The sequence below is a fragment of the Nannobrachium achirus genome (genome assembly GCF_963921795.1).
Source record: "Nannobrachium achirus genome assembly, chromosome: 14".
In the NCBI taxonomy this organism is placed as follows: domain Eukaryota; kingdom Metazoa; phylum Chordata; class Actinopteri; order Myctophiformes; family Myctophidae; genus Nannobrachium; species Nannobrachium achirus.
In genome coordinates this window covers 22,266,720-22,293,924 of record NC_137821.1, presented here as the reverse complement: position 1 = coordinate 22,293,924, position 27,205 = coordinate 22,266,720, and the positions used below count along the sequence as shown (strand labels likewise).

Sequence of the window (27,205 nt, the reverse complement as noted above, 5' to 3'; positions counted from 1 at the left end):
TGCAAATGTAATGTAAGTGTGGCCGCTGTCTTGAATGAGTTTGTATGCATAGAGCCAAATGAAGCTTCTTGAGGGTTATAAAGCAATTAGGAGACAGAAGGATAACAGAGGGAAAACAGACAGGAGGGCAACCCAGCACTTCTTGGCATGACCAACCAACCAACCAGGTCTGACCAACCCAATATCCTTGACCTTTCCTAAACCTTAAACTGTCAGATCCAGGATATGAAACAACCTGGCCAAGTTGTTTGTCTGACCTTTCCTGGCCATTAGGTCCAGGATATGAAACAACCTGGCCATTACGCCTGAACCTTCTTGAGGGTTATAAAGCAATTAGGAGACAGAGGGAAAACAGACAGGAGAGCAACCCAGCACCTCTTGGCATGACCAACCTTAAACTGGCAGATTGAACAACACACAGGATTCGAAACAGTAATCATAGCCTACAAGGGTAATGTAGCGTGGTTGCTGTTTTGAATCCTGTGTGTTGTTCAATCTGTTAGTTTAACTGTTCTGCTGCTGTAGACGATCCTCACCGTCATTCAAATCGGTGACTACATGACGCCGTTGACAGCGCTCACCGTCAATCTTACTGTATTTACAGTAAATGTATTAATACTTACATAATGTCGCTCCGGTCACGGCCGCATCGGTAATGTCGGCGATTTGTTTAAAACGCACGTTGGGCGTGCACGCGAAGTGAAGCTCCTCCATGTTAAGTCAATGGAGAGGCCCATAAAGAAACTTCATTTAAACAAAATAGCCATTTTGAGCCATTTTGCACCAGATCTAAATGTAAACAAGGCACAAGGCAGGGCGCAGCCATCTTCCTCTTCTTGTCCCACACTGTCATGTGACTAGATGACGTAATCGTTGCCGTCAAGTGATAATCCAAAAAAACAAAAACAACCCCCTTCCAGCCCTTCAAAATAATAGCGGCGGCCGACGGAGGAAACGACGCGGCACCAAGGCAACAAGCAACCTTCAGATTAAGAGGCACGGGTTGTGTTAAGGTTTAGGAGAGGTCCAGGATATGAACAACCTGGCCATTACGCCTGGACCTTTCATGAACTTTAAACCGGTCTCAAGTGCAAGTGTAATGGCCAAGACAGATCTAAATTAACCAGGATATGAAACAACCTGGCCAAGTTGTTTGTCTGACAAGTTGTTTGTCTGACCTTTCCTGGCCATTAGGTCCAGGATATGAAACAACCTGGCCATTACGCCTGAACCTTCTTGAGGGTTATAAAGCAATTAGGAGACAGAGGGAAAACAGACAGGAGGGCAACCCAGCACTTCTTGGCATGACCAACCTTAAACTGGCAGATTGAACAACACACAGGATTCGAAACAGTAATCATAGCCTGCAAGGGTAATGTAGCGTGGTTGCTGTTTCGAATCCTGTGTGTTGTTCAATCTGTTAGTTTAAGGTTTAGGAGAGGTCCAGGATATGAAACAACATGGCCATTACGCCTGGACCTTTCATGAACTTTAAACCGGTCTCAAGTGCAAGTGTAATGGCCAAGACAGATCTAAATTAACATGAACAACACAGCATTTGATTGGTCTGTTCTGTTTGGCTAACACATGTTGTCATGAGTAGAACGGTTTCTGATTGGTCGATTCTAATGTTTAGTTACTCAACTAGCCAATCGATGAAGAATGAAAGAATCGTCCCGTGCTAATATGTTTTAACTAAATAAACCGAAAGTGAAATATAGGAGCGGTTTGCACCGCTCAAAAAATCTCCATTTGGCCATCCCTAGCTCCGACCACATTCTCCCATGTATCCCTGCGTTGCACGTGACCGTTGGCAGTCGCACTTCTGGTGTGGGTTAAAGATCCACTCGCTCTGCCTTTTCTGCTCGCTTCCGGCGCTTCTGCTCGCTTCCGGCGCTTGCGACTGACGTCACACAATGTGGCTGAAAACAGCAGACCTACAAGCTCACAACGCATAGCAAGCGGAACGCTTTGTGGGCTTGTAGATCGGCTGTTTTCGCCACCCAACACAGCCACCAGTGCCCAGTCGTTTTTAGAATACTACAGCTACATGGATTATTAATTCTTATTGAACACAGGAAAATAACACGTTTCTTAATAATTAGTAAATAGTTTCTTTTAATAATAAATATCAGCGGTGAGAGACACCCCGGTGGACGGTCAACGGCCCCGTGGTCAGCGGCGAGGTGACGGTCATCGGCCCTGTGGTCAGTAGCGAGACCCTCACCGCTGACCACAGAGCCGCTGACCGTCACCGGCGAGGCGAGGTGACGGTCATCGGCGAGGCGAGGTGACCGTCAGCGGCTGACCACGGGGCCACCGCTAATATTTATTATTACGTTATTTTTCATTATTAAACGTTTTCTTTTTTGTATTGTTACTTTCCAGTGTTGAATATTGAAGAGGATTTTTTGGCAATAAGAATTAATGCAATACTGTTATTTATTATTAAAGCAATAAGAATGAATGCAGTAGGCCTACAGTTATTTATTATTAAAAGTTACTTGGAATTTTCGGCAATAACAATTAATGCAATACTGTTATTTATTATTAAAGGCAATAAGAATTAATGCAGTACTGATATGTATTATTAAAAGTTACTTTTGGGGATGTTAGTTTCCTTGTTCAATAAAGGTTTGAAAAGGAAAAGCCAATCACAACATCATATTGTGTACCGTCAGTTACAACCGCCGGATGTGCAGAGCTAAAATGGCAGACGTGCCGATCTGGCACGCACACCGGCTGCGGGTTCTGGCACTCATGGTGAGCTTCATAGCCAGACATGGCACATGCCCGGTGGTCACGTGTTTCCATTCCTTCCTTATATTCCTTGGAGGCTGACACCTTGTGGGTCAAAAGTGTCGATCCAAAAACACAGATAAAATGTCATCATATGATCATCCCCTCCCCTTTTACCATTCACCCAACACTGTGGGTGAGGCTAACTTCAGCTGGGTCACCACCCACCATGACAACCAGGCATACTTAATGAACTGGTGGGTGTGGCCTACTTTTAACTCTTTCTGTACACTTTTTTGGAGAATAAAAACTACCTCCTAGTATGATCATAATACCTGATAATCATTTTTTGGGGGGGAATCATGTCACTTCATGTTTAAAGATGCAGGTTTTGGTGCCAAACAGGCTGGTCATAAAATTGTATACTGTAAGCAAGTGCGCGCGCACGCGCGCACACACACACACACACACACACACACACACACACACACACACACACACACACACACACACACACACACACAGAGGGATGTAATTATATCGATTGTACCAGAGATCTTAATGTTGATGGACCAGCTGAGTTCTCTTGACTCGGACTCACACCAATAAACTCCACCATCCCAAAGATACATGGTTCTGGTACAGGACACTCCTAAAAAGAAACACAAAGAACTCAAGGTTTCAGTTAAAGTAAAAGGAGTCTCTCTCTCTCTCTCTCTCTCTCTCTACGAGGTTCTACGGAGTGAGTGAGCTTGTTTTTCTATCTGTTTCCATGCTTTGCTCTTTGTTGGTGTTAAAACGTTTCAGTGTTAAGCTCAACATTGGGCATTTGGACCCATACATGGAGAAATGGAGCGAACCTGTTTGGCCTAAACATAGAGATTTGGAGAAAACTATATATGGAGATTGTCCATCATATCATATGGGACTGCCGTCATAGACAGTAGCCATTGTTAGGCCGGTGTCAATGGCAACCGGGCATGGACGGCATATGTGTCAGAGAGATTCTAGTACCTATGCTGAGCGATATTCTGTCCATCAGATGGCGACAGAGTGCTTGTATACTAATCCTAACCCTAACCCGATCTAGACTAGTTCTTTCTCCACAGATCCTCACAGAGAAGAAAGGACGGTAAGGGAACACAGGCAAAGAGGCCACAACCACACAACAGTCAGATCAGACGGCAAGGAGACAGGCAATAGGCATTTGGACCCATACATGGAGAAATGGAGCGAACCTGTTTGGCCTAAACATGGAGATTTGGAGAACACTATTATGGAGATTGCCCATCATATGGGACTGCCGTCATAGACAGTAGCCATTGTTAGGCTGGTGTCAATGGCAACCGGGCTGGACGGCATACGTGTCAGATTGATGTCATCAATATGACATCAGACAACCTTACAATATATAAACAGGCTTCCTGTTCAGATCAGCGGCAGACTCCAGTTGACCACAGGAAGAAGAACTAAGCTAAGCATAGCACTAACTAAGCTAAGTACAGCACTCTCGATAGACCCTAGTAGAGAAATATACCCAAAGGGGTAGAACGGGCAAGGTATTGAAAGCGTCCCACAAGACATTCGTCAGAGGTTCTGCCGGATAGATACAAGCCTACGTCAGAGCCCAAGTTCGAGCTCTATTTCAGTTGGGTTACTTCTTTAAGTGATTGTTGCTTTCATTGTTTAATCCCCGGTGTGAGCGGGGTTTGACTACTGCTGTACATGGCATAGCAGTTGAGTCATTTCTTTTTGATGAAGTGATTTTTGTTGATGAAGTGGAAAAGGCAAACACAGTTGTGACAAACGGCGTGGTGATAAAAGACAATGTAGTGTCTGTAACGCCTCTCGCTACACCGACGACAAAAGTATTACTGTCAAACATCCCTCCGTTCTTAAGTGATGGGCTTATTGTTAAAGAGCTATCCAGATTTGGAAAGGTTGTTCTTCTTCTTTCGTGTATCATCATCCTTGATGATTGGTTGACAACATTTTATTTCACAAGATTTCTTGTTACTTAGGGGAAAGGTTGTGTCACCAGTAAAAAAGTTGCCTTCAGGGTGTAAATCGCCTGAATTGAAGCTTGAAGCATCTCTCTCTCTCTCTCTCTCTCTCTCTCTCTCTCTCTCTCTCTCTCTCCTACCTTTGATGGTTCCCCATTCATTGTTGCAGGTTCCACTATATCTGTCACTGGTTCTTCTCACAGACCAGCCTGGCGCAGACCTTCCCTTTTCCTCACAGCTCAGGGAGATGGACTCACCTTGAAAGAACTGTGATCTTTCAGGACTGACTTTCAGAGACACTGGAAGGGGGAGGGAGGGCGAGAGAGAGGGAGAGAATCATAAAGGTACGAGAGGGAGAGATACACCATATAACTGTAGAAGTGTTCTGATCAGATGTTAACTGATAACATTAACATCAGATGAAACAATAACAGCAATGCTTCTGATTGACTGTGATGTCTCACCATCTGTGGAAGTCTGTTGACAGATTATCGTTTGAATGGTAAATGGAGCATTTATATAGTGCCTTCATCCAATGGACTTTACAGAGATTGTGACTTTACATTCACCCATTCACACACATATTCATGCACTGATGGTGGAGGAAACCATGCAAGGCAGTAGGGCTTCAACATTCCTCAAAATATTACATTCGAATATTGGTCTTAGAAATTGGCCCGAATATCGAATATATTTGAATATTAAAAAATAAATACAAATAATATATATATATTTTTTTCTCTATTAAATATTATCATCAATATTGGGCATGGTCATCAGTTTTAAAGAGATTTATTTATAAAGCTGATGAAAATTGTTTTACACAAAAGTAAATGCAATTAAGCTATAAAACTATTAAAAGCAAAAAAGTTAAAGGTGGAGTGACATGGCCAAAACAGCTAATTAACACCTTCTAAGCCACGGGGAGCCCCTTAATGTTAAAACCATACTATATCGCACATCCCCCCAGGGACTCTCAGCCACGTCGTACATTCCCGGACTTTGTCTTTAAAACCGGAATAAAAGCTTTTGATCCGAAAATCGGCGATCGTCTAACCTTCCCTAGTCACCACTCGTGCATTGATAGCTCATGCAGACCGTGCATGAAGCAGAGGTGACGTCAGCGCCTCTCCTTCTCCAAGGCTACTCCCAGCCATCCGTTTGCTGTCTGCACACTCGAGCTCCTACAGCAGCCATGCTTGGGGCTATGCTAGCGAAACTTTTCAGTTCTGTTCTTCAGTCACACATGGATTGTTTGCGGGGACATTTACGTGAAAGGATCGCGCACGCGAAACGCACAGGGACATCGACGATCGGCCAAAACCCCCATTCTATCCCAACGGAAATCGAGAAAATCATGGTGAGTTACTGACCTGGAAAAAAAAAAGAAAGAAAAAACAGCGGTGCTGTTCAAGATGGAGGGGCTGCGGGGTCATGTTTATAAACATAATATTATGTCTCAGATCACAATACAATAATAGAAATTTCACGGCTAATCTACCAACCACCATTCTATTTCGGACGGCAAGGTGTTAAGGCTATCAAATTAGCCAATTTTTTTAATGATGTCATGTACCCCCATGTTAAATGACCCAATCAAATTAATTTATTGTAGTTACTGTACTGAAAGTAGTACTTTCTGTACAGTAACTGAAATAAATTAATTTGATTGGGCTAATATGGGGGGAGGGGCAGAGTCGATTATCCATATCATTATCTTTTGAAACTGCCCCAAAAAAAGCTGTCTGAGGTGTGTTTCCGACTTTCTAAACCAACTTTAAAACTATCAGTTCTAGGGGTAAAAATGATATAGCATTCGCTATAAAACCAATGGTTAGACCGATAAAAAAGTACATGTCTTCTTCAAAAAAGGTGTCAAAAAAGGTGTACGAGGGTCAACACGCTTCTCCCCGTCTATGAAACGGTTTTGTCGGCCATACCCTGCTGTCTCTTGCCCTAACCTGACTGGAGCACCAGACCGACCGGAGCAAGCCATGTCCTGCTGACTCACCAGAGCACAGCGGCCGTACTGAGGTCCGTGCCCGTGGCTCATACACTCTGTGTGTGTGTAGCCTGTGTGTGTGTGCTTTCGCGCGTGTGTACACACACAATAGCTCTCGCAAATAGCCGTGCGGTGCAGCGTTAGCCGGGCTACACGCTAACAACAAGCCATCACGTTGTGCGCGGCACCGCACGACGGACGAAGTATACATTGCGCGGCACCGCACGACGGACGAAGTATACATTCACTACTAAATGATACGGCCCGCCTCCTTTTCAGACTGTTTGAAGGAACACCACGTGACCTACTGTATCATAATGTTAAATTTCGGCCGGTGTCGCCACTCCTTTAAGTAAATAGCCACTGTAAGTTCTCTGTTACCATTATCAAAATAGATGGGTGTGTTGCCAAATCTTGTGAGAGGAATAAGCAACCAGGTCTATGAAAACAAGCCCAAAATAAGTGAATATAGGCCACATGATTACTTTAAACCTATACATTGGCTATTTGAAAACAGCTGGTCTGATCTACAAGCTCACAATCACAACCACCATTATTTACAAGCAACTTTACAACAAAAAAGAAACAAGCCCAACATGGCTTATAAATATCAGACTTGGCAACACTGAGACATACGTTCCTCTCCTTTACTCCTCCACTCGCAGTCAGTCAGTCAGTCAGTCAGTCAGTCAGTCAGTCAGTCAGTCAGTCAGAGACAGCCACTGTCTGGCTAGGCTACTAGAGGCTATGTTGCAAATGCATGCTGGTGTAAGATCAATGAGGAGAAATCTACAAGCTAAGCTGTGGTCACCCTGCTATCTGCAACAGTTTGTAAAGCCTGTATCATAGTCGGGTCCGCGGTGGAAGGCTTTACACTGCGGTGTAGTCTTTTCGAGTCTTTTTGAGTCATGAAACTACAACGTTACATCATTCCTCACGGTGGAGAGCTTTCCACCGTGAGTCCCAACACATCTCTCTGTTTTTACTTTCAGACAGACAGGCTCTACACCCCGTTCACTGATTGGTCAATCTAGACTAGTCAGTCACGGTGAATAGGACTCCACCGTGACTCCACCGTGGCATACTATGATGGCCTGCACTTATTTTCTGATAAGTGCAGGGACCGCAAATTTGCGGTGGATAGGTCTCCACCGTACACTCTGATACAGGCTTAATTCACAGAGCCACAGCCAGAGGGTGAAGCTATCAAGCTGAAGCTAACGTTAGCAGCTTCTCATAACAACGTGTGATGAGACCTCTAGAGAGAGCGGCCAGAGTTATGTTTCGTAGTACCACCGTGGATGGCCGGAGTTATGTTTCGGTAGTACTACAGTGGATGGCCGGAGTTATGTTTCGTAGTACCACCGTGGATGGCCGGAGTTATGTTTCGTAGTACCACCGTGGATGGCCGAATTTTTTATTATTTCTTTTTTTTTTTTTTACTTTTTTTTACCAGCCGTGTTGGTCCCTTGACTGTAGAGATAATGTAGCTTAGTAAACCAACTTCCGTAATCCAGGAGCATGCGTTTTCCGGAAGTGTGTGGTTGTGGTATCCGAGGCTAGAGATGTATACCGATGCGTGATGTTTGGACTAACTCTGTAGGAGTAATATAGAATCTGTCAAAGGTTTTTTTTTTTAGGTTTATTGTGTATTAACAGGAGGGTTTCAGATGGCTTCTCTCATACTACCCATAATGCAGTAGATTGAAGTTGTCTCACCATCAGGGAGATGTAGCTCTGGAGAGAGAGAGAGAGAGAGAGAGAGAGAGAGAGAGAGAGAGAGAGAGAGAGAGAGAGAGACATCTGTGATACATTGCATGTTATGTTCCACCTATTTAAGTAGAAGAAGAAAGCCTCCAGGAGGTTATGGATTCATACAATTCTCAGATGAAAAGAGGTACTGTATTTAAACATATTCAAACCAGCAATATTATATACCATGTTGATCGTGTGTTGTGTTGCATTAGGATGGATTTTGATTGCAATCAGAGTGTGCACTGTGCAGTGTGTGTTGAGAAATATTGTACTTTCTATGTAATGCACTCTTTAAATAGGAGGGAAGTTCTGCACTGGAGGACTGTACTAGACTTAAATTAGGTCAAAGCTAAGGCGTGATCGCTTTCCGATTTTTCTCACCCTACCTAGGATAACAATGCGCAAACTACACCAGCTTTTAAGAGCAATGCTCCCATACTGTAGGTGGGCAGGTCAGGTGAAATATACAATGTGGACACTACATGAAAATGGTAAAGGCATCGGTTGGAAGTTGGAACTCCGAAATGAGGTTCCTGTTCGTCGCATGATGCCCATGTGAGATTTTTCCGGCGATAGTTCGTCAATGTTCCCCGATTCTTACCTTCACCAAACATCGTATTCAAAAAGTAAAGGTTGCATACCTGTCTCTCAGATGTCTACTTTTTAAGCGTTGAGGGAAAACCAAGTGATGTGTTGAATGAAACAATACTTTTAACTTGCTTGTTTTGTCAGCCAGTTCCTTGTTTTAGTCAGCCTGTGGCCAGTTTTCTCGCCTAGACCGCTTGATGGCGAAACATTTATGTAACACAGATTAATGGCCAGTCACCTATGCTTGGTGAAGGTAAGAATCGGGGAAACCTGGTGAATTATTGCCGGAAAACTCTCATAGAGGCATCATCCGAGGCAGAGGTTCCAAAAGGAGCTACTTTTAGTGCCAATTTATGCCGGGTGGCAAGATAGAGCCCATGGTGTTAATTTATTTATTCAGTATCATTGCATGACTAACTCACCTCTCATATCCATCCTGCTCTCTGGTGACTCTCCAGAGAGGAGGCTAGAGATTATACACTTGTAGAATCCTTCATCAGACTTGTGGACATTGTGGATGGTCATCTGTCCTGTAGACTCAGTCCTGATGAGGGACCCATCTTTATAGAAATCAGCTGGGAGGCCAGAGGATGGTTTACCAGTTTTCTTGTCTTTGGACAAGCAGCAGAGGGTGACATCACTTCCTTCCATCACAGGAAGTACAGGGCTCTGAAGGATCACATCTCCACCTATAGAGCCAACAGCAGCAGGTTGAGTTACAGTATGAACATAGGCCTACCCCTCATCAAAAAACACTACTGAATCACTACACAAAACCTATTCGTGTAGTAGTGACTGTGTAGTCATGTGTAGCAATTGTGTAGTAAATCTGTAATGTTTTCACTACTCATGACACACCAGTAGAGTTTTGTAGTGAAACAGTAGTGTTTCCAGTAGTAATCAATCGTAGTAGTGAAAAAGCTGTTAAAACACTACTGCTTCACTACAAAGGCATTTAAATAGTGATTATGTAGAGATTTTACTACTTGTTTATGTGTAATGAATATGTAGTCACAACACTACATATTCACTACTCATGACACACCAGTAGAGTTTTGTAGTGAAACAGTAGTGTTTCCAGTAGTAATCAAGCAGAGTAGTGAAGGCATTTAAATAGTGATTATGTAGAGATTTTACTACTTGTTTATGTGTAGTGAATATGTAGTCACAACACTACATATTCACTACTCATGACACACCAGTAGAGTTTTGTAGTGAAACAGTAGTGTTTCCAGTAGTAATCGGAGTAGTGAAGGCATTTAAATAGTGATTATGTCGAGATTTTACTACTTGTTTATGTGTAGTGAATATGTAGTCACAACACTACATATTCACTACTCATCATGACACACCAGTAGAGTTTTGTAGTGAAACAGTAGTGTTTCCAGTAGTAATCAAGCGGAGTATAGTGAAAAAGCTGTTAAAACACTACTGCTTTAAGGGGGCACGGTGGCGCAGTCAATAGTGCTGTCGCCTCACAGTTAGAAGGTCCTGGGTTCGATTCCCGCTGGGGGACACTGTGGGTTTGTGTAGAAATTAAAAGTAATTCAGTAGTGATAAAACACTACATAAACACTACACAAACAGGAGTGACCGAATGATAATCGTGTAGAGTTTCAAAAGGGTTTGTGTAGAAATTAAAAGTAATTCAGTTGTGATAAAACAGTACATAAACACTACACATACAAGGATGTATTAATTCTATTGGGATTGTGAAGTGATACAGAAGTGAATGTGTAAGCATTGTGTAGTAATTCAATAATAAATGTGTAGTGATTGGGTAGTACTTTCCCAAAAGCCAATAGTGATACTGAAGTAATTAAGTAGCAGTCGTGCAGTGATTTGAATAGTCATTAAGTAGTGATTATCAGTAGTGTTTCAGTGGGTGAAACCAGCCAATACTCTACTCATTACTACTGGGAATCACTACTTAAATCACTACACATTGCAATAGTAATCAAGTAGTGAAATGGTAGTGTTTGTGTAGACATTTAGTAGTAGTGATGAGTAGTGATTCAGTAGTGTTTTTTGATGAGGGACAGGACATCACATGTGATGGTTGGTGGCCCCACAATCCAGATGATGTGTAGTTGTCATCAACCAATCAAAATGATTCATGTATTGGGGGAACAAATATATAATCACAGATAGATATATCATTTCACCTACAGAGCTGTGATTCTGAGGAACATAATATTCTAAGCCATGCTGATACTGTAACAGAATGTCCTCAATGTGATTTTTGCGACCGTAGATCGCTACTTAGAATGAAAACCTGCAGCTCATGTCAGTCTGTCACACCTCATGCTCTTCTTTTTTTTGTTTTTTTTTGTTTTTGGGCTTTTTGCCTTTATTGGATAGGACAGTAGACTGACAGGAAATGGGGGAGAGACAGGGAGTGACATGCGGCAAAGGTCGCCCGGATCGGGAATCGAATCGGCGATGCCGACAGGCATTGATGCCGAAATGGCAATGCCTATATGGTATGCGCCTGGTCCACTAGGCCACCAGGCGCCCCACCTCATGCTCTTCTGACATCACAATGATGCAAATGAATGGCCAAGACAGAATTCATTTGCCCTGAACTGTTCTAACATCAAAATGAAAACTCAGCTCAGAAAAAGGATATACAGTAGCTGACCTGTTCTGACATCACAACGATGACTCGACCAGCTCAGTGTTCTCAATGGGCCCAAAAGTTAAGGCTTGGCCCTAAATGGGCCGCCCCGAGGCCCTGTCTGGCTTTTCTAATTAGCATACATTGTACAGGCCCGAAAACATCAATATTACAGTAAGTCCATGTACAGTATGGGTATTCCCAGATGATGCCCTGTTATACAATCAATTTTATGCCCATATACAGATCCCTGATGTCAATATTAATCCCATATCTGGGAATTCCCATATATGGACATAACCCATATCTGGGAATGCCCATATATGGACATATTGTGTCAGTCTCATATGACGTCAAACATCTGATGTCAAAACGGTTACAGTATGTTAAAGTCATACTACTCTATGTACTTTGTATCTAAAGATCTCACCTTTCACAGGTATATTTTCCACAATAACCATTCCACATAAATGTGTTTTGACAACTTCTCTAAATGCTGTTAAACATTTGAATTTGTGAGTGTCTGTCCTTGACATGTTCCGGAAATGTATTTATTTATCAGTAACATGTCATGACCTCCCTTTGGTCCAACCACCTAAACCTAACACTAACCTCAGTAGAACTAACGCTGTGATTAGCTAACCTGCCCGACGCTGGTGAGTAGCTAACCTGCCGACGCTAAATCGGACTATGGAGAGTTCAGAGTCATGAGCAGCCCCCTATTTATCATGTGTTACGTTCCAAAATATACTTGGGTGTTAGGACCCTGTAGCATACATTTTTGGGGGCTTCTACCATATAGGCAAACGCTGTAATGACACAGTGCTAAAATAAATGTTAGACTTTAAAGCAAGGTTGTGTCAAATATGAATAGCAGAAGCGGTCACAATCCCATAGTGACCTATTGATGGATGGATAATTGCCCTGGCTTAGGGGATACATTCTCTCCACACACCCAAAAGTGCAGCTGCCCACCCAAACAAAAGTTATGAAAAAAAATAAGAAAAAGAAAATAAATTGTATGAATAGAACTTGTTACAACCATGTTGCAGTTAGTATAATGCACTTACCCTCCCTACGGTCGCAACAATACAGATTTGAAACACTTGGGTTGGAATCATCCTTGGTCTACTAGGAGTGAGCGTGTAAACTTTCATGAACACTACTTGTAGTGCAGTCTATGACCAAGACAGTAAGTAGCCTGTTTAAATGCACCCGATCCCCAAGTTATCATCCCATAGATTGGGCTCTAATTAGCACACTGTCATCCTTTTGGGACAGTTGGGCCCATCTATCCAACTATTAGTTGGGACTCATCAACCTATAGCGATCTTCCCTGAATAGCTAATCGGATAGCTATCTTCCCTGAGTGGGAAGCGAGCCCAGGCCCTGGTTTTAGTGGCCTACGTGCTCTACCTACTGAGCTACCGTGTGGCAGGTCAATTGCCGTTTTTTGTTTTTTTGTATTATGTTTGACAACGTGGATACCGGGGAACGAAGATTTACTATTCTGTCCATAACGGCACATAACCCTAACCCTGACCCTAAACCTAACCCTAACCCTAACCCTAACCCTAAACCTAAACCTAAACCTAACCTATCCCTAAACCTAACCCTAACCAATATAGGACTAATGAGATGTAGGACGCACCTCCATTGTGGATCCTGTGGTGCGAGCAGCAGTGTCAGGTATAGCTGAGAATCCAAAGCTTGTGGTTTCAAATCCCACTCAGGGAATGTCTTTGTTTTCCTTTTTCTTCTTAGACCACTTATTGAATCAGCCTTAGAAAAGGTTGATAAGCCCCAAATAGCCCCAACTAGATGGGTAGATGGGCCCAACTGGCCCAAATGTATGGGATGATAGTGTGCTGTAGAGCCCAATCTATGGGATGATAACTTGGGGATCGGTGCTAAATGCTGGGATCAAGAATAAAGTTGGAGAAGTTGGGATTGAATCGCTTAGAGGGTAAACCTAGTTTAGTTCTGCCGATTTAAAATGAGCCCAATACGGAACTAAAACATCCTATGTACGGCCGCTAGTTGCGCTGTTTTCCCCCCCGGCTGATCGCAAAAAGAATTGTTCTCCATTGGATCCCATTCATTTTCCCCTTTCGTTGTCTAACCTTAATTAACATTTTCATGAATAATATATGGTTCCTATCGCTAGTTAAAAAATGCCTTTCAACCGCCATCATATTCGTTTTGTCAAAATGTGGTCCAATTTATTTTAAAATAAATGATAAAGTTGCGGGGGGGCGTGGCCAACTAAACTGATACCAGCTGGCTGTGTTCTTCTTCGTGTGCTGTATTTCGGGAGACCACATTCTCCCATGTATCCCTGCGGTTGCACGTGATCGCTATTGGCTATTCTATGATGGCGACACCCATTCCAAGGGGTAGAAAGGGGCCATTTGCGCTGCATAGAAACCAATGGCTTTGCATCGTCCATGTTTTTCTACAGTCTATGGGGTAAACGCTACATGGGTGTCAAAAGTAATCTAAAAGTAGCCTAACTGACAATAGTTCATACTATAACGTAAGTTATTACTTTTTAATTCTTGTAATCTAACAAGTTACTCGTAAAAGCACTGTTACCCAACAGTGGTTAGCAAAGATACTACTGTATATGAATCATCTCTGTCTACCCACTACAATAATGGATTATTTGAACTAGCCTACAGCCCCTTGGTGTGAAGCAGACAGACAGACTTGTTGACGCCCATTTGTGATGTAAATCGCATCACAGCAGAGAGACAGACTTGTCGACGCCCATTTGTGATGTAAATCGCATCACAGGACAAAGCCACCTACAGGCCAAAATTTGGGAAAATATTTTAAACATTTGGGGATTATGAGAAGTAGAGACACATCTGAAGGTGATAAAGTTGATGTTGGGCAAGGTACATGCGTTATTGATTTTTGTATTATGTTTTTTAGACAATTGAACAACTGCTGAACGTGGAGTTACAGATGGAAACACACACACACACACACACACACGGGGCAATTCTAATTAAGGTTGTGGGATGTACCAGGGATCATAATGTTGATGGACTTGCTTCGTTCTCCTGACTTGGACTCACACCAGTAAACTCCACCATCCCAACGATACGGCACCACAATACAGGACCCACCTACACGGAATCACAATTAAAAGAAATATGTCAGTTAAATCTATCTATCTATCTATCTATCTATCTATCTATCTATCTGTATGTCTGTATATCTATACTGTATCATCTATCCCTAACTCACGCACGCACACACCCATGCACGCACCCACACATGCACGCACACACAGACCATACAGTACATACTTTCGATGGTTCCCCATTCATTGCTGCAGGTTCCATTCCCTCTACTGGTGTGTCTTTTCACAGACCAGCCCGGCATAGATTTCCCTTCTTCCTCGCAGCTCAGTGAGAGGGACTCCCGCTCAAAGAACTGATATCTTTCGGGACTGACTCTCAGAGACACTGTAGAAGAGAAGCAGGAATGAGAGGGAGAGATGGTTTCAAATTACCTGTAGACCAGTGTTTCTCAAATGGGGGTACGTGTACCCCTCGGGGTACGCAGAGGTACTGCAGGGGGTACAGTATAATTTACAGTATAAATCATGCTAATATTGTTCATCGTTAAATAATTGACTACAATTGAATTAGGAGGGGAACAAACATGTACTGTTATGTTTAATGATGACACATGGAGAAACTTGATATGAGCCTGAGTTGCTAACCCAAATGACATGGTACCAGGCAACTGGGATGTGTTTTAAAGTTGTTTGAATTGAGGTTATTGACATGAAAACAGTTTGAAACTCTTCTCCATTTCTTATTTGTGATTTTATATTCTTGAAATGGGGGGTTATCATAGCCATAGCATCATATACCACTATTTATTTATATTTTAATTACAGTTTTATAAGCAAAATGTTGCCGGGTAAAGGGGTAATTGGATTCAGAAATCAGGGAAAGGGGGTACTCAAGCCAAAAAAGATTGAGAAACACTGCTGTAGACATTATGTGTTGATCGGATGTGTGAGCCGCTATCTGTCACTCTAAATTAGCCGCAAATTGCATCACTAGATTTTCTTTAGTTTGGTTGAATCTAGGGTTGCTCCTCCCATGGGCAGCCAATGCATCAAAACAGTTTTTTTGCTATCAGATTGCATTAAACAACGTCAAAATCACCAATATTGGGTCTCTATGGAAAGCTTGAATAATCCTCTTACTATCTGCAAAGTGTTTGTTTCATAAAAACCTACGATAGACATGTTATGACTTACTTTCTGTCAATAAATCTGAGTAGACATGTTTTATTTCCCCCTACGTGTTGGAAGCGCTTGGTAAATGGTGCATTTATATAGCATTTTGTATCCAAAGCGCTTTACATAGATTGTGCATTACATTCACCCATTCACGCACACATTCATACACCGGTGGCAGAGGAAACCATGCAAGGCACCAACCTACTCAACGGGAGCAATTAGGGGTTCAGAGTCTTGCCCAAGGACTCTTCGACATTAACTCAGGGGGAGCCCGGATTCAAACTGGGAACCCTTCGGGAACCCTTCGTGCTCTAATATCGGTTTCTCTACCCCTGAGCTATACCGCTTGTCTTCTATAACACAACGTCCCGCTGCCTCCTGCATTATGTGCCATTTAGAACCAGGTGGTGCACCACAAGCACTTCCAAACTCACTTAGAAAAAATAATCACTTGAACTTAATTTCTTGATAGAAAGTAACTCATAATGTCTATGGTGGGTTTTAATGAAACAAATACTTTGCAGATAGAAAGAGGATTATTCAAGCTTTCCATAGAGACCCAATATTGGTCGTTGGACGTCGTTTAATACTATCAGATAGCAAAAAACAAAAACAAAGGTTTTGATGCATTGGCTGCCTATGGGAGGTATTGCAACGCTATTGATTGATTATTAGAAGTTTGCAATATAAAAAGTAAATTTTCATGACAGCACAAATCACTGGTACAAGGTCTACTAAAAGGAGATCCTAGAAAGCACTACGGCTTATTTCCACAGGAACCACAACATATTAACATTCAACATATTAAAAAAAAATCTAGTGTTGCAATTTGCGGCTAACTCTAAATAACATTAACATTACTTGATTGTGATGTCAGTCAGATCTGTAAAAAGTAAACCTCTAGTGACTGGGGGAGCTTGCTATAAAAGGATTGCAACAGCAACCACAGAAGAAATGTGTTATAGGAAGAGAACAAGTACAGATTTAGGCTATTTGTTGAGGTAGATTGTCTCACCCTCTGTTTGAGCAGGTCCACAGCAGACAAGGAGATACAACACTGTGTGTGTGGGTGATAGAGAGACAGAGGAAAGGAGACATATTAGATGACAAAGAAAATATACTATATAATATATCTTATTTTAAGTAATCTAGGCTATTGAAGATCATGTCAATTGAGCTGTCCATTTGGTTTGGTTAAATATTTGTATTTAATTTTGCTTTTTTGTTTTTACAACAGAGCTTAAAACTGGCACAGACAAAATATTAGCCAATCAGCTAATCCCCGGCCACTGGTAAAACATATTGAAGATTTCATATAAACCCAAAATATTAGCCGTGTATATGACATTTTGAAAACCAAGGACAGTTTCTCTCTCTTTTTGTCTTAGTTTTGTAAACACAATACATTTCAGTTAGTTCCAATAACCAAAATATAGCTGCAAGCAGCGATAAAGTGGCCAAGACAGAAAAAGGTAGGAAAGGAAAAAAGCAGTGGAAAAAAGCAGGAAAAGCTAGAAAAGTGGTAAAAGAAATCAAAGTAAAACTAGAAGGTCTCCGGCAGGTCAGGTAGGTTTCTTTGGCATCCTCGCCTGGTGGAATTAATAGGCCAAAGTGAAAAGGGTCGCATGCGTTCTTGGGCCTTTCGCGGCAATCGGACGAATCATGCAGGATTTGAGGCATTTTGTTCCAAAAAATGTGTTTTGAAAAGGTTGACCCGCTGATGGTGCTCTAACAGGCCAATGTGAGAAGGGTAGCATCTGTTCCTTGGCCTAGTGGGAATTTGCGTGGAAAATGTCACACACATAGCAGGCTGCGTTCATGATTAGAGACATTTTGTTCAAAAAGGAGCAATCCTGCAAACGTTGTAATCCAATGTTAGCCAATTAGATAGAATATGGACAAATCTGTCATGATTACATCACTGTAGAGATACTGTGTGCTGATTTGTGTGATTTTCGGATAACATCTAGGAGTAATATCGAAGAATGTGTTTTACATGCCGTAAATCAGCCTTCTGGTGGCGCTATAAAAGGTAGATGTGAAAAATGCAGGGCACAGGTTTTTCCTTCGCCTCTGGGAAGTGTGCATACAAAGTTTTACACTGATCGGTGGAGTTATAGAACACAAATTGGCCTCTACACAACATGTATGCAAAAGACTGTAGGCCTATATGCAACAGACATAATACTGTGATTTCCTTCTCACATCTACCAACCCTCTGCATGAAAGGCATTTGCGCTCACCATTGGTTTAGCCATAGGTATTGTATCAGTCATGTCTGTTTAAAAAAATCACGGTGGTTTACCCCCCCCCCCCCCCCTTCCCCCCTGTGTGTGTGTGTGTGTGTGTGTGTGTGTGTGTGTGTGTGTGTGTGTGTGTGTGTGTGTGTGTGTGTGTGTGTGTGTGTGTGTGTGTGTGTGCGTGCGTGTGTGTGTGTGTGTGCCTGGTCTGGCCTGGCCTGAACAACAGCGCCCCTCCCTTAACATGTGTGGTCATAAAAGGTACTGCAGGCCTGCAGGCTACATACAGGCACACACACACGGACGGACGGACGGACGCATACACACACGGCCACGTATAGGAGACGGTGTAACCACCGCTCAAAAAAAGAGAAAAAAAAAGAAAAAGTTCTATGTAGGCTGAGTGCCTTCGATTAAACAATGATTTAATCGCCAAGTGCCATGGTTTTTTTATAGATTTTTCTTGGGGTAAAAGTAATCTGAGTAAATGTAATCTGAGTATTTCTGAAATTTTTGAGTGATCGTATTTTCTTTCACTAATACAAAACCTAATGAGATGTGTCAATATAAATGTTTAGAAAAAGTTCCACCTAATGTACTTGACACACTGAGTGCCTTTTTGAGTGCCACAATATTTTAATTTTTCTATATTTTGAAGGCTCTGAGTAAAATTAATCTGAGTAAATGTAAGCGAGTGTTTCTGGAATTTTCGTGCAATCTTATTTTCTTTCACTCAGAACAGAAAAAGCACAACTGCGATCATCAGTGCTTTTGTAACGGCCTGTAGAGATGGGCTCGTTTTAAGCTATATTTTGTGAAATGCATTAGGTAAGGTTTGAAACAGGGACCTCTGGAATGACAGACAAAGGCCTTACCAAGTGAACTATGAATCGCCCAGCCCTGCACTGAGAAAAGATCACACAAAGATGAGGTTTCTTCCTTTATGTAACGATTCCAGCTTTTTTGAATATTAATTTGCTCAGGACGCTTCATAGGCATATTAAATAAAGGTCCTTAGATTGCATGTAGAATGTTTCAAATTGCAAATTGCTCAAAAATCCCAGGATAAATATCCCTACTACTAATTCAGAGCGATTATTTTTCGATTATTTTTAGGCAAACCCGCGATAGAATCACATTTACACTGCTTCTAAAGACTCCACCTTTTGCACAAAAATCGCGCATTTTTACCCGAATGTTCTTAGCTGCTTCTCCTGAAGCTATGGTATTTGCACGATGTACACTTTGTACAAAAGTAATGTGTAAGTTTACTGAGCATATCTTTCCCGGAAGTTCTCCTACGCAATTTTCGTCACGAAAGTATCAGGTTACAGTTTGCTTCAAGCCTCAAGCCTCAAGCAGCGACGCAGCGAGACTGCCCCCCCCCCCCCCCCCCCTTCCTCCGAGAGAGAGGGAGAGGGAGAGGGAGGGAGACAGTGAGCTGGAATATAGGCTACCCCTCTCCCACTACTTACATTGCGCGTGGAATGGATCCAAGTACAACATTAAAGCTATACTGTGTAAGATGCCCAACTAGTGGTCATTAGCCCTATAGCAAACCGCGGTCGCGTCCGCGTCTTTCGGCCGTTTTTCGTACCTTCAGACCCCCGCGTCTGCCTCCACCTCGCTGAGATCTATCTTTTGAGGGGTCCCTTGTTCCTGTGCGTTCAGTAATTCCAGAGATACGGACTCCTTCACCCTGCCTGGTAGGCGAAATTACCTAGAGAAGGGATGGTACAAACGGGCGACAACAAATATGGCTGCCATAGCGACCCCACTTCAAGATGCGCTGTGATTGGCCGGCAGTTGTATAACCCTCGCTGTGATTGGCCGGTAGTGTGACGACGCAATTTTGGCGCGAGATCCGGTCCACGGCAAGGATCGCAGTTTACATATAGAGAAGGCTTTACAGGCTGAAATTCACGGAGTGGGTGTTCTAAAACTTTAGCGATTTAACAGTTAGGACAATTTTAAGATTTGTTTTATAAAAAAAGTTACATGGTACAACTTTAACCTCTATGCTGGATTTTTGCACAAAAATCGCGCATTTTTACCCGAATGTTCTTAGCTGCTTCTCCTGAAGCTATGGTATTTGCACGATGTACACTTTGTACAAAAGTAATGTGTAAGTTTACTGAGCATATCTTTCCCGGAAGTTCTCCTATGCAATTTTCGTCACGAAAGTATCAGGTTACAGTTTGCTTCAAGCCTCAAGCAGCGACGCAGCGAGACTGCCCCCCCCCCCCCCTTCCTCCGAGAGAGAGGGAGAGGGAGAGGGAGGGAGGGAGACAGTGAGCTGGAATATAGGCTACCCCTCTCCCACTACTTACATTGCGCGTGGAATGGATCCAAGTACAACATTAACCTCTATGCTGGATGTGTGAATCACCTAAAACAGCGATGTTTGACGAGACACACGTGTGTTTGTGTAGTCCGTTAATAACAAGCATGGTACGTTGGTAGCGATACTTTTGTACTTTTACTTGAGACCTGAAGTTGGGAAGTGTTACCGAATATGTGTCGTGTTTCTATGCGAGTCTAGAACGTAACTCGACAAGTGTTATCCATTTCATTTGCCTTGATGTTGAAAGTGAACACGTAACGTGTGAAATCAGTGGTGGACATTTTAGACTGAAGTAAAAGTATCAATGAGCAGAGTGAGACCAGCACAACAGAACAGAGTAGCTCAAACGGGACCAATAGTTTGTCAATAGACAGTGTCCACTCTTGCTGTAGCCTCGCGTAACCTATGAGTCCCTGCATGGGCTATAGTGCGCACACATGACAGATTTGGTGAGAGGCTGATAGCCTATTCATTCACTTCACCTATATACCCAGACAGTACAGCGACATAACGCCGATACCTACTCAACCTCTGTAACAAAGGAGGTTTGCTCATTGGGATGATGCATTTGCGACGTCGCTTGCCACACGGCCCGGATATTTTTAAATTTTCAACATGTTACACCCATAGAGTTATAATAAGTAGGTTACACCACGGACAACCGCTTTTCGCTTGCGTCGCGTGTGTGAGTGAGTGAATGAGTGAGTGTGCGTTCATGCCTCGGAGATAGAGAGAGCACAGATACAGACAGCGTCTATAAAGCTGCGTGAGTATGATGTTAAAGCATTGTTTCCCAAGTACTGTGTGGGTCTCGACCCACGGGTGGCTCGCGGAATGGGACTGTGTGTGTGTGCCAATGTTGTGTATTGTAACTGCGTCTTCTATTGCAAACAGTGCTAAACTCTTCAATCAATCAATCAGTCTAGATACAACAACCTCGCAAATTTGCCTACAGCCCCCCCCCCCCCCCCCCCCCCACCCCCACACCACTCAAAAGTCCTCAATTCAACATATAGGCTACGTCAGTAAAAGTACAAAAGTATTGACTGTCAGCTCAGACTACACTGGACACCTTCAACAATTGTTCCTGTTTCCTGAGTTATTGGTGTCCGACCAAGTGTGCCTTTTTGTTCATGATAGATATTGACAATAAGGTATTGAAAACATTTTAATCTGAATTAAAACCTAAACCCTTATGTTGATCAAATATAGAGCAGTCCTGCCTGAGCGCCCCTAAACCCCTTATGTTGATCAAATATAGAGCAGTCCTGCCTGAGCGCCCCTAAACCCCTTATGTTGATCAAATATAGAGCAGTCCTGCCTGAGCGCCCACAGGGCGCGAAGCCTTTCTAGTTCATTGAATTATTAAAAAAGAATGTTTCAATTTAAAAGAAATCCGATCTGACAGATCTTCAGATATTGGTTCAAAGTTCATGTAAAAAAGGTTCTGTGCACTTGACGCGAAAATCCTAGGATAAAAACGGGTTTAAGTGTTTTACAAACTGCTCAAAATGGCGGAAAATTGAAGGGCGGAGCTTACTTGACAAAGACATAGATGTGTTCCACTTAAGTGAAGGCAAGTTGCATGTCTTCAAACCAAATGAGGCATGACTTATGCCCGTTTAAAGTTTGAATTTTCAAACGCTTCGTATAGCGCCCCCCTTTGGCCAATTGGAATTGGAAAAGATTGGTTTCAGTGATATTTGGACTAACCCTCTACATCTTTGCCAAATGCCATGAACGTGTGACTTTGCATGTATGATTTAGAGGCAGAAGAATAATTTGCATAAAGCTTCAATATTCATTGAATTATTAAAAGATTATGTTTCAATTAAAAAAAAATCTGATCAGACAGATCTTTAGATATTGGTCCAAAGTTAATGTAAAAAAGGTTCTGTGCACGTGATGTGAAAATAGATTTTAGCTGTTTTTCATATAATTCAAAATGGTGGGAGATCTAAAGGTCAAAAGTCAGAGTGTAAAAGTTGTTCGGTATGAGGAGACAAATAAGTGCATACAGGTTTTATGGCTGTGGGTAAAACAGAGCATGAGCTATACCTGTTCAAAGGCCTCCTGTTCAAAGGCTTCCTACAGCGCCACACTTTGGCCAATTACTGCTACCATACTGCTGAGTTTCGTAAAAAGCGATTGCACGGTCAAGCCACTAGAGAAAAAGTGGCGGAATAATAATACTGAAGTACAATATCAATAAGTGGCCTTTGCCACTATGTGGCTTGGCCACTGATAATCAAGCTAAGGGCGGAGCCAGTTACTTCCTTGTTGATCACATGTACACCACAAAACACCACAGTATATTTGCAATGCTTAATAATTCACAGGCAGTACTGGGATGGATAGCCTAGCACAGCTAAACCATCCACCCATGTTAAAACAAGGTGGGGATGTATTATACTGCAGTTAGTTAGCTGCATTAGTATATAGTCTGGCTATGCCGGGCTAGTATTGGGACACAGACAAAACAAGAAACAGAAAGAGGAATTAGAAACATTCTGTGCAGCATTACTACAGTTTACCTGCTTACTTTAAAGTGTGTGTGTGTGTGTGTGTGTGTGCGTGCGTGCGTGCGTGCGTGCGTGCGTGCGCGCGCTCACTATTGGTTGTGACCACATGATGGTGCTTCTAGTGCAGTCTTTGTGAGCCTAAGCAGAAGCATGCATGCAATCACTCCCCCATGCTGCCACTGGCTAACCACAACTGTGTGTGTGTGTGTGTGTGTGTGTGTGTGTGTGTGTGTGTGTGTGTGTGTGTGTGTGTGTGTGTGTGTGTGTGTGTGTGTGTGTGTGCGTGCGTGCGTGCGTGCGTGCGTGCGTGCGTGCGTGTGAGTGTGTAGCCTATTGCAAAAACATTTTTTTTGATATAGGTAGTTTAAGTACCCGAGTTGAGTGGAAATGGGTGTGGCCTACATGGGGAGTTGCGTCATGATCCAAGGAATCCAGGCCTCCTATGTCTGCGGTTCAAAGCCAAACTGTAAAGCAGGCTGGTATTTCAAAAACATGAGGCCGATTTGAAAATGTGTTGGATGAAGTTTGATCTAATAGTGTGCATAAAATAATTTGACACTGATGAACCGTCTAGCTGTTTTCAACATAGCCACATATTCGCTAGCTTCGAAGTGAGAACAATATTCTGACTTGAGTGAAATTGGCATTAGGGATGGGCCGAAAGCAAAATTCTTGGCCGAAACCGAATACCGAATACTGGAAACATTCCGCCGAATACCGAATAGCCGAATAATACATGTATATAATTTATTTTGTATAATAAATGTTTGTACCATTGCTGTACCTTTGTTGTAAAGCTACCTGATTATGGCAAACCCTAACTTAAATAATAATCACCATATGGTTCCATAAAACATTTATTTCTCACTTTTGAATGCACACATAACAAAATAAAATATTTTCTCTTTGCAATGTTAGCATAAAACAAAGTCAAAATAGTGCAACTATTTCTGTAGTATCCTACAGAGATAAAAGTGCATCAGAACAAGGTGCTTAAAACTGCAGAATGATCTAGGCCTACAACAAAATATTATTGTAAACACAAGGGCTGTAACAGCCAGGCCTTCAACAACAAATGCACATACTGTATGTTGCAAAATGATCTAGGGCCCAGGGGTCCTCAAATACAAATCTTGAAGGTCCAGAAATATTTTTTTGAAACAGGTCCAGGTCCGAAAAAAAAGGCGAAGGCGAAATAAGGCGGATACATTTATACAGTATGTACTGTATGTATGTATGTTTATTATAATCATTAGAATTGTTTATTTTAATTATTATTATTATTATTTGGAACTTTGGAAATCTCAGTTGGAACTGTTACCCCTGCTACTTGATGCTGGATAAGCGGTTGAAGATGGATGGATGGATAATTATTTATGCATGTAGAGTAGGCTACATTATTTACATTTATTGTGTAGCAATAAAACACTGGCTTATAGTTTAATTATTGGAAACTAAAGAGCATAAATGCAATATTAGGCTTGTCGTTCAGAATGGAAAATAAAGTGGAACTTAGCGTGAGGGGGAGAGGATTACTTGACATTCAGTTAGTTGACACACGTACTGCACAAGCCAGACTGACTGTGCTGATTGACTATGTCAAATGACCAGTCAAATTAGGGTCAACGAGTCATAGTTATTAACCTAACACAGCCTAGGATAGCTGGCAATAATATGCGACGACACATCACATTGTTAAAGACGCATGATCACGCATCGCGAGTTTCGCGACCATTTCTCGTCTAATGCAAGCAGTTGGAGCCTTACATCGTGGATATTAATGTGTTGCTGTTGTCCTCTCCAATTGAACAGCCAAAGGTAGAAGATCTCTAAGTTATTAATCCAGTGGGAGCAATGGTTTCCAAGAGGTTTTAGCAACTTTTTTAAGGCAGCGAGCGGCATGAGTGTGTGGAGAGGAGAGGAGAGGGGAGGGGGGGAGCAGCATGGAGAGCAGACTGCGTCGGAGACTCGGAGGGAAGGAAAACCTTTGATCTACAAGCCCACAGCACGTTGCACCCGCGACGCTTTGTGGGCTTGCAAATTGACGTAGGGGTGTGTCTTGTGAGCCTGTTTGAGCGAATGAGCACAATCAGCACATACACACACACGCACACACATCACACACAGTCAGTCCGATCGTCAGATACAACTGTGCGGAGATTTCTCAGAAATGTGCCGCGGTCCGGACATGGACTGCGGTCCGCCTATTGAGGACCCCTGTACTAGACCCCTGTCCTTCACACTATTCGGTGCTCAACTATTCGGTTTTAAAAGCTATCCAGCCGAAAACCGAAAATGCATTTTTAGCCATTTTTTTCTGTGCCGAATATTCGGCCTCATCCCTAATTGGCATATACTGTAGTTTGAATTACCGGCTTCAAGCTCGTAGTCATGTGATCAAAATCTGTCAGATGCTTAATACAATTGGCTTTAAAATAATTGCCCATTTTAAATGAAATGCCACAAGCACTATACTGGGCCCATCACCAGGAAAGGTTGCATGCACAGTTGCATACCAACAGTAGGCCAAGGAAGAACATTCGCCCAAATGTGTTCAAATCGGCCTGTTATATTCGGCACCATGAGGCAGATTTTGTGAGATATCTTTGTTGCTTCCAATCCTACAGATTTTGGCCAAACCACAAGCAAATCGGTACAAATAGGCTTCCAAGGTTTGCAGGAGTGGCCATTTTTGCAGAAAATGCCACAAATCATGAATGCAGCCCCCGATTGCAGTGAATCTTTGCATGCACACTCACAGAAGGCAAAGGAAGAACCCCGCCACCAAATCTTCTGCCTCATGGTGGTACTACAACAGCAGCCCATTTCACATTTTGGCATATAACTCTTGAACCATAGGTTGTAGAACATTGATTGATTGATTGATTGATTGATTGATTGATTGATTGAACAATGCCATACTGTTTTAACAAGTTTGATAACAAAGTATAGTCAAATGTCATGCTAATATAACAAAAAACCCAAGGGGGCTTGTTTCCATTGTGGTCCATTGTACTCAATTAATCAATAATACATAGATTCATATAATACAATAGAAATACAAAACAAAGCATCAGAGAAAGAAAATAGGATATGATGGATCAGGGTACTCGAGGTTAAAAGAGGGAACAGTCCTCATTTAATTCTCCAACATGTATCGACCAAAAGTGGTCTTCATCAGCCCCAATGAAGACCGATTGCCGTGAATCTTTTTGTGCATGCACACACAAAGCATGCCAAGGAAGTAACTCCATCCCAAATACTGTATTTCAAAAAATAGCGTGTTCTATGATGCTAAAAAAGTAACTAAAATAATAAAGTACTCACATGAAATGATGTAAGTTGATCCAAATTTCATTCTAATAAATGTCATTCTGACGAAGTGCCTGCCTGAAAATGAAACTCAAGTGATGAGTGAGCTATGTCACATATGTCCAAACAGGATGTCCATTTCCTGTTTGGTATAAAACGCTCAGCCACCCACCCACCCACCCACACACACACACACACACGCACACGCACACGCACGCACGCACACACACACACACACACACACACACACACACACACACACACACACACACACGTACACGTACACGTACACACACACACACACACACACACACACACACACACACACAGGCACACGCACACACACACACACACCAAAACTTACAGAGATCACCTCACCCCTTAGTACTTCACTTTCTCAGTACCCCTTCTTGTCACCTTTTCTTTCAATTTATGCTAGCGATTCACCATAATAGGATGCAGACATCTCCGGGTCACTCTGGATAAGAGAGTCTGCTATTACAAATGCTTACAGTAACTGTAAATTGGAAATTGAGTATGTGCACATACAGGACAGAATAAACCAAAAATTAAAATGATATAGTAGCTGCATGTAAAAAAAAACATGCAGCTACACACACACAACCTATAGTGAACCCCTTGAGGTAAATTTCTTTAAAGAGGTGGTGCCATAGTTTTGTACTTTTTCTGTTTTTCATGTGTCTAGGTCCTAATGAAGTACTTTCAACCTCCTAGACTCTAGGAGGTTGAAAGTACTTCATTAGACCCCCTTATGTGTTTTTTTTTTTTTTTTGAGAAATGATGTATTCTCTTAGT

The 27,205-nt window shown here is 42.3% G+C and overlaps 1 protein-coding gene across 1 annotated transcript in view; it reads right to left on the bottom strand.

Moving 5' to 3' along the window:
- The window catches only part of LOC308298472 (Fc receptor-like protein 5), a 38,501-nt gene extending 12,037 nt beyond the window's left edge, over positions 1-26,464 (bottom strand). Inside the window, exons 1-8 of the mRNA XM_080742078.1 lie at positions 26,405-26,464; positions 16,987-17,028; positions 15,022-15,180; positions 14,737-14,838; positions 9,510-9,776; positions 8,464-8,481; positions 4,883-5,041; positions 3,290-3,391 (exon numbers count right to left, since the gene is read on the bottom strand). Coding sequence (XP_080598204.1) covers positions 3,290-3,391; positions 4,883-5,041; positions 8,464-8,481; positions 9,510-9,776; positions 14,737-14,838; positions 15,022-15,180; positions 16,987-17,028; positions 26,405-26,450 — 895 coding nt within the window. The 5' untranslated portion in view covers positions 26,451-26,464. The remainder of the gene's footprint in view (positions 1-3,289; positions 3,392-4,882; positions 5,042-8,463; positions 8,482-9,509; positions 9,777-14,736; positions 14,839-15,021; positions 15,181-16,986; positions 17,029-26,404) is intronic.
- Between the last annotated feature and the right edge of the window lie 741 nt (positions 26,465-27,205).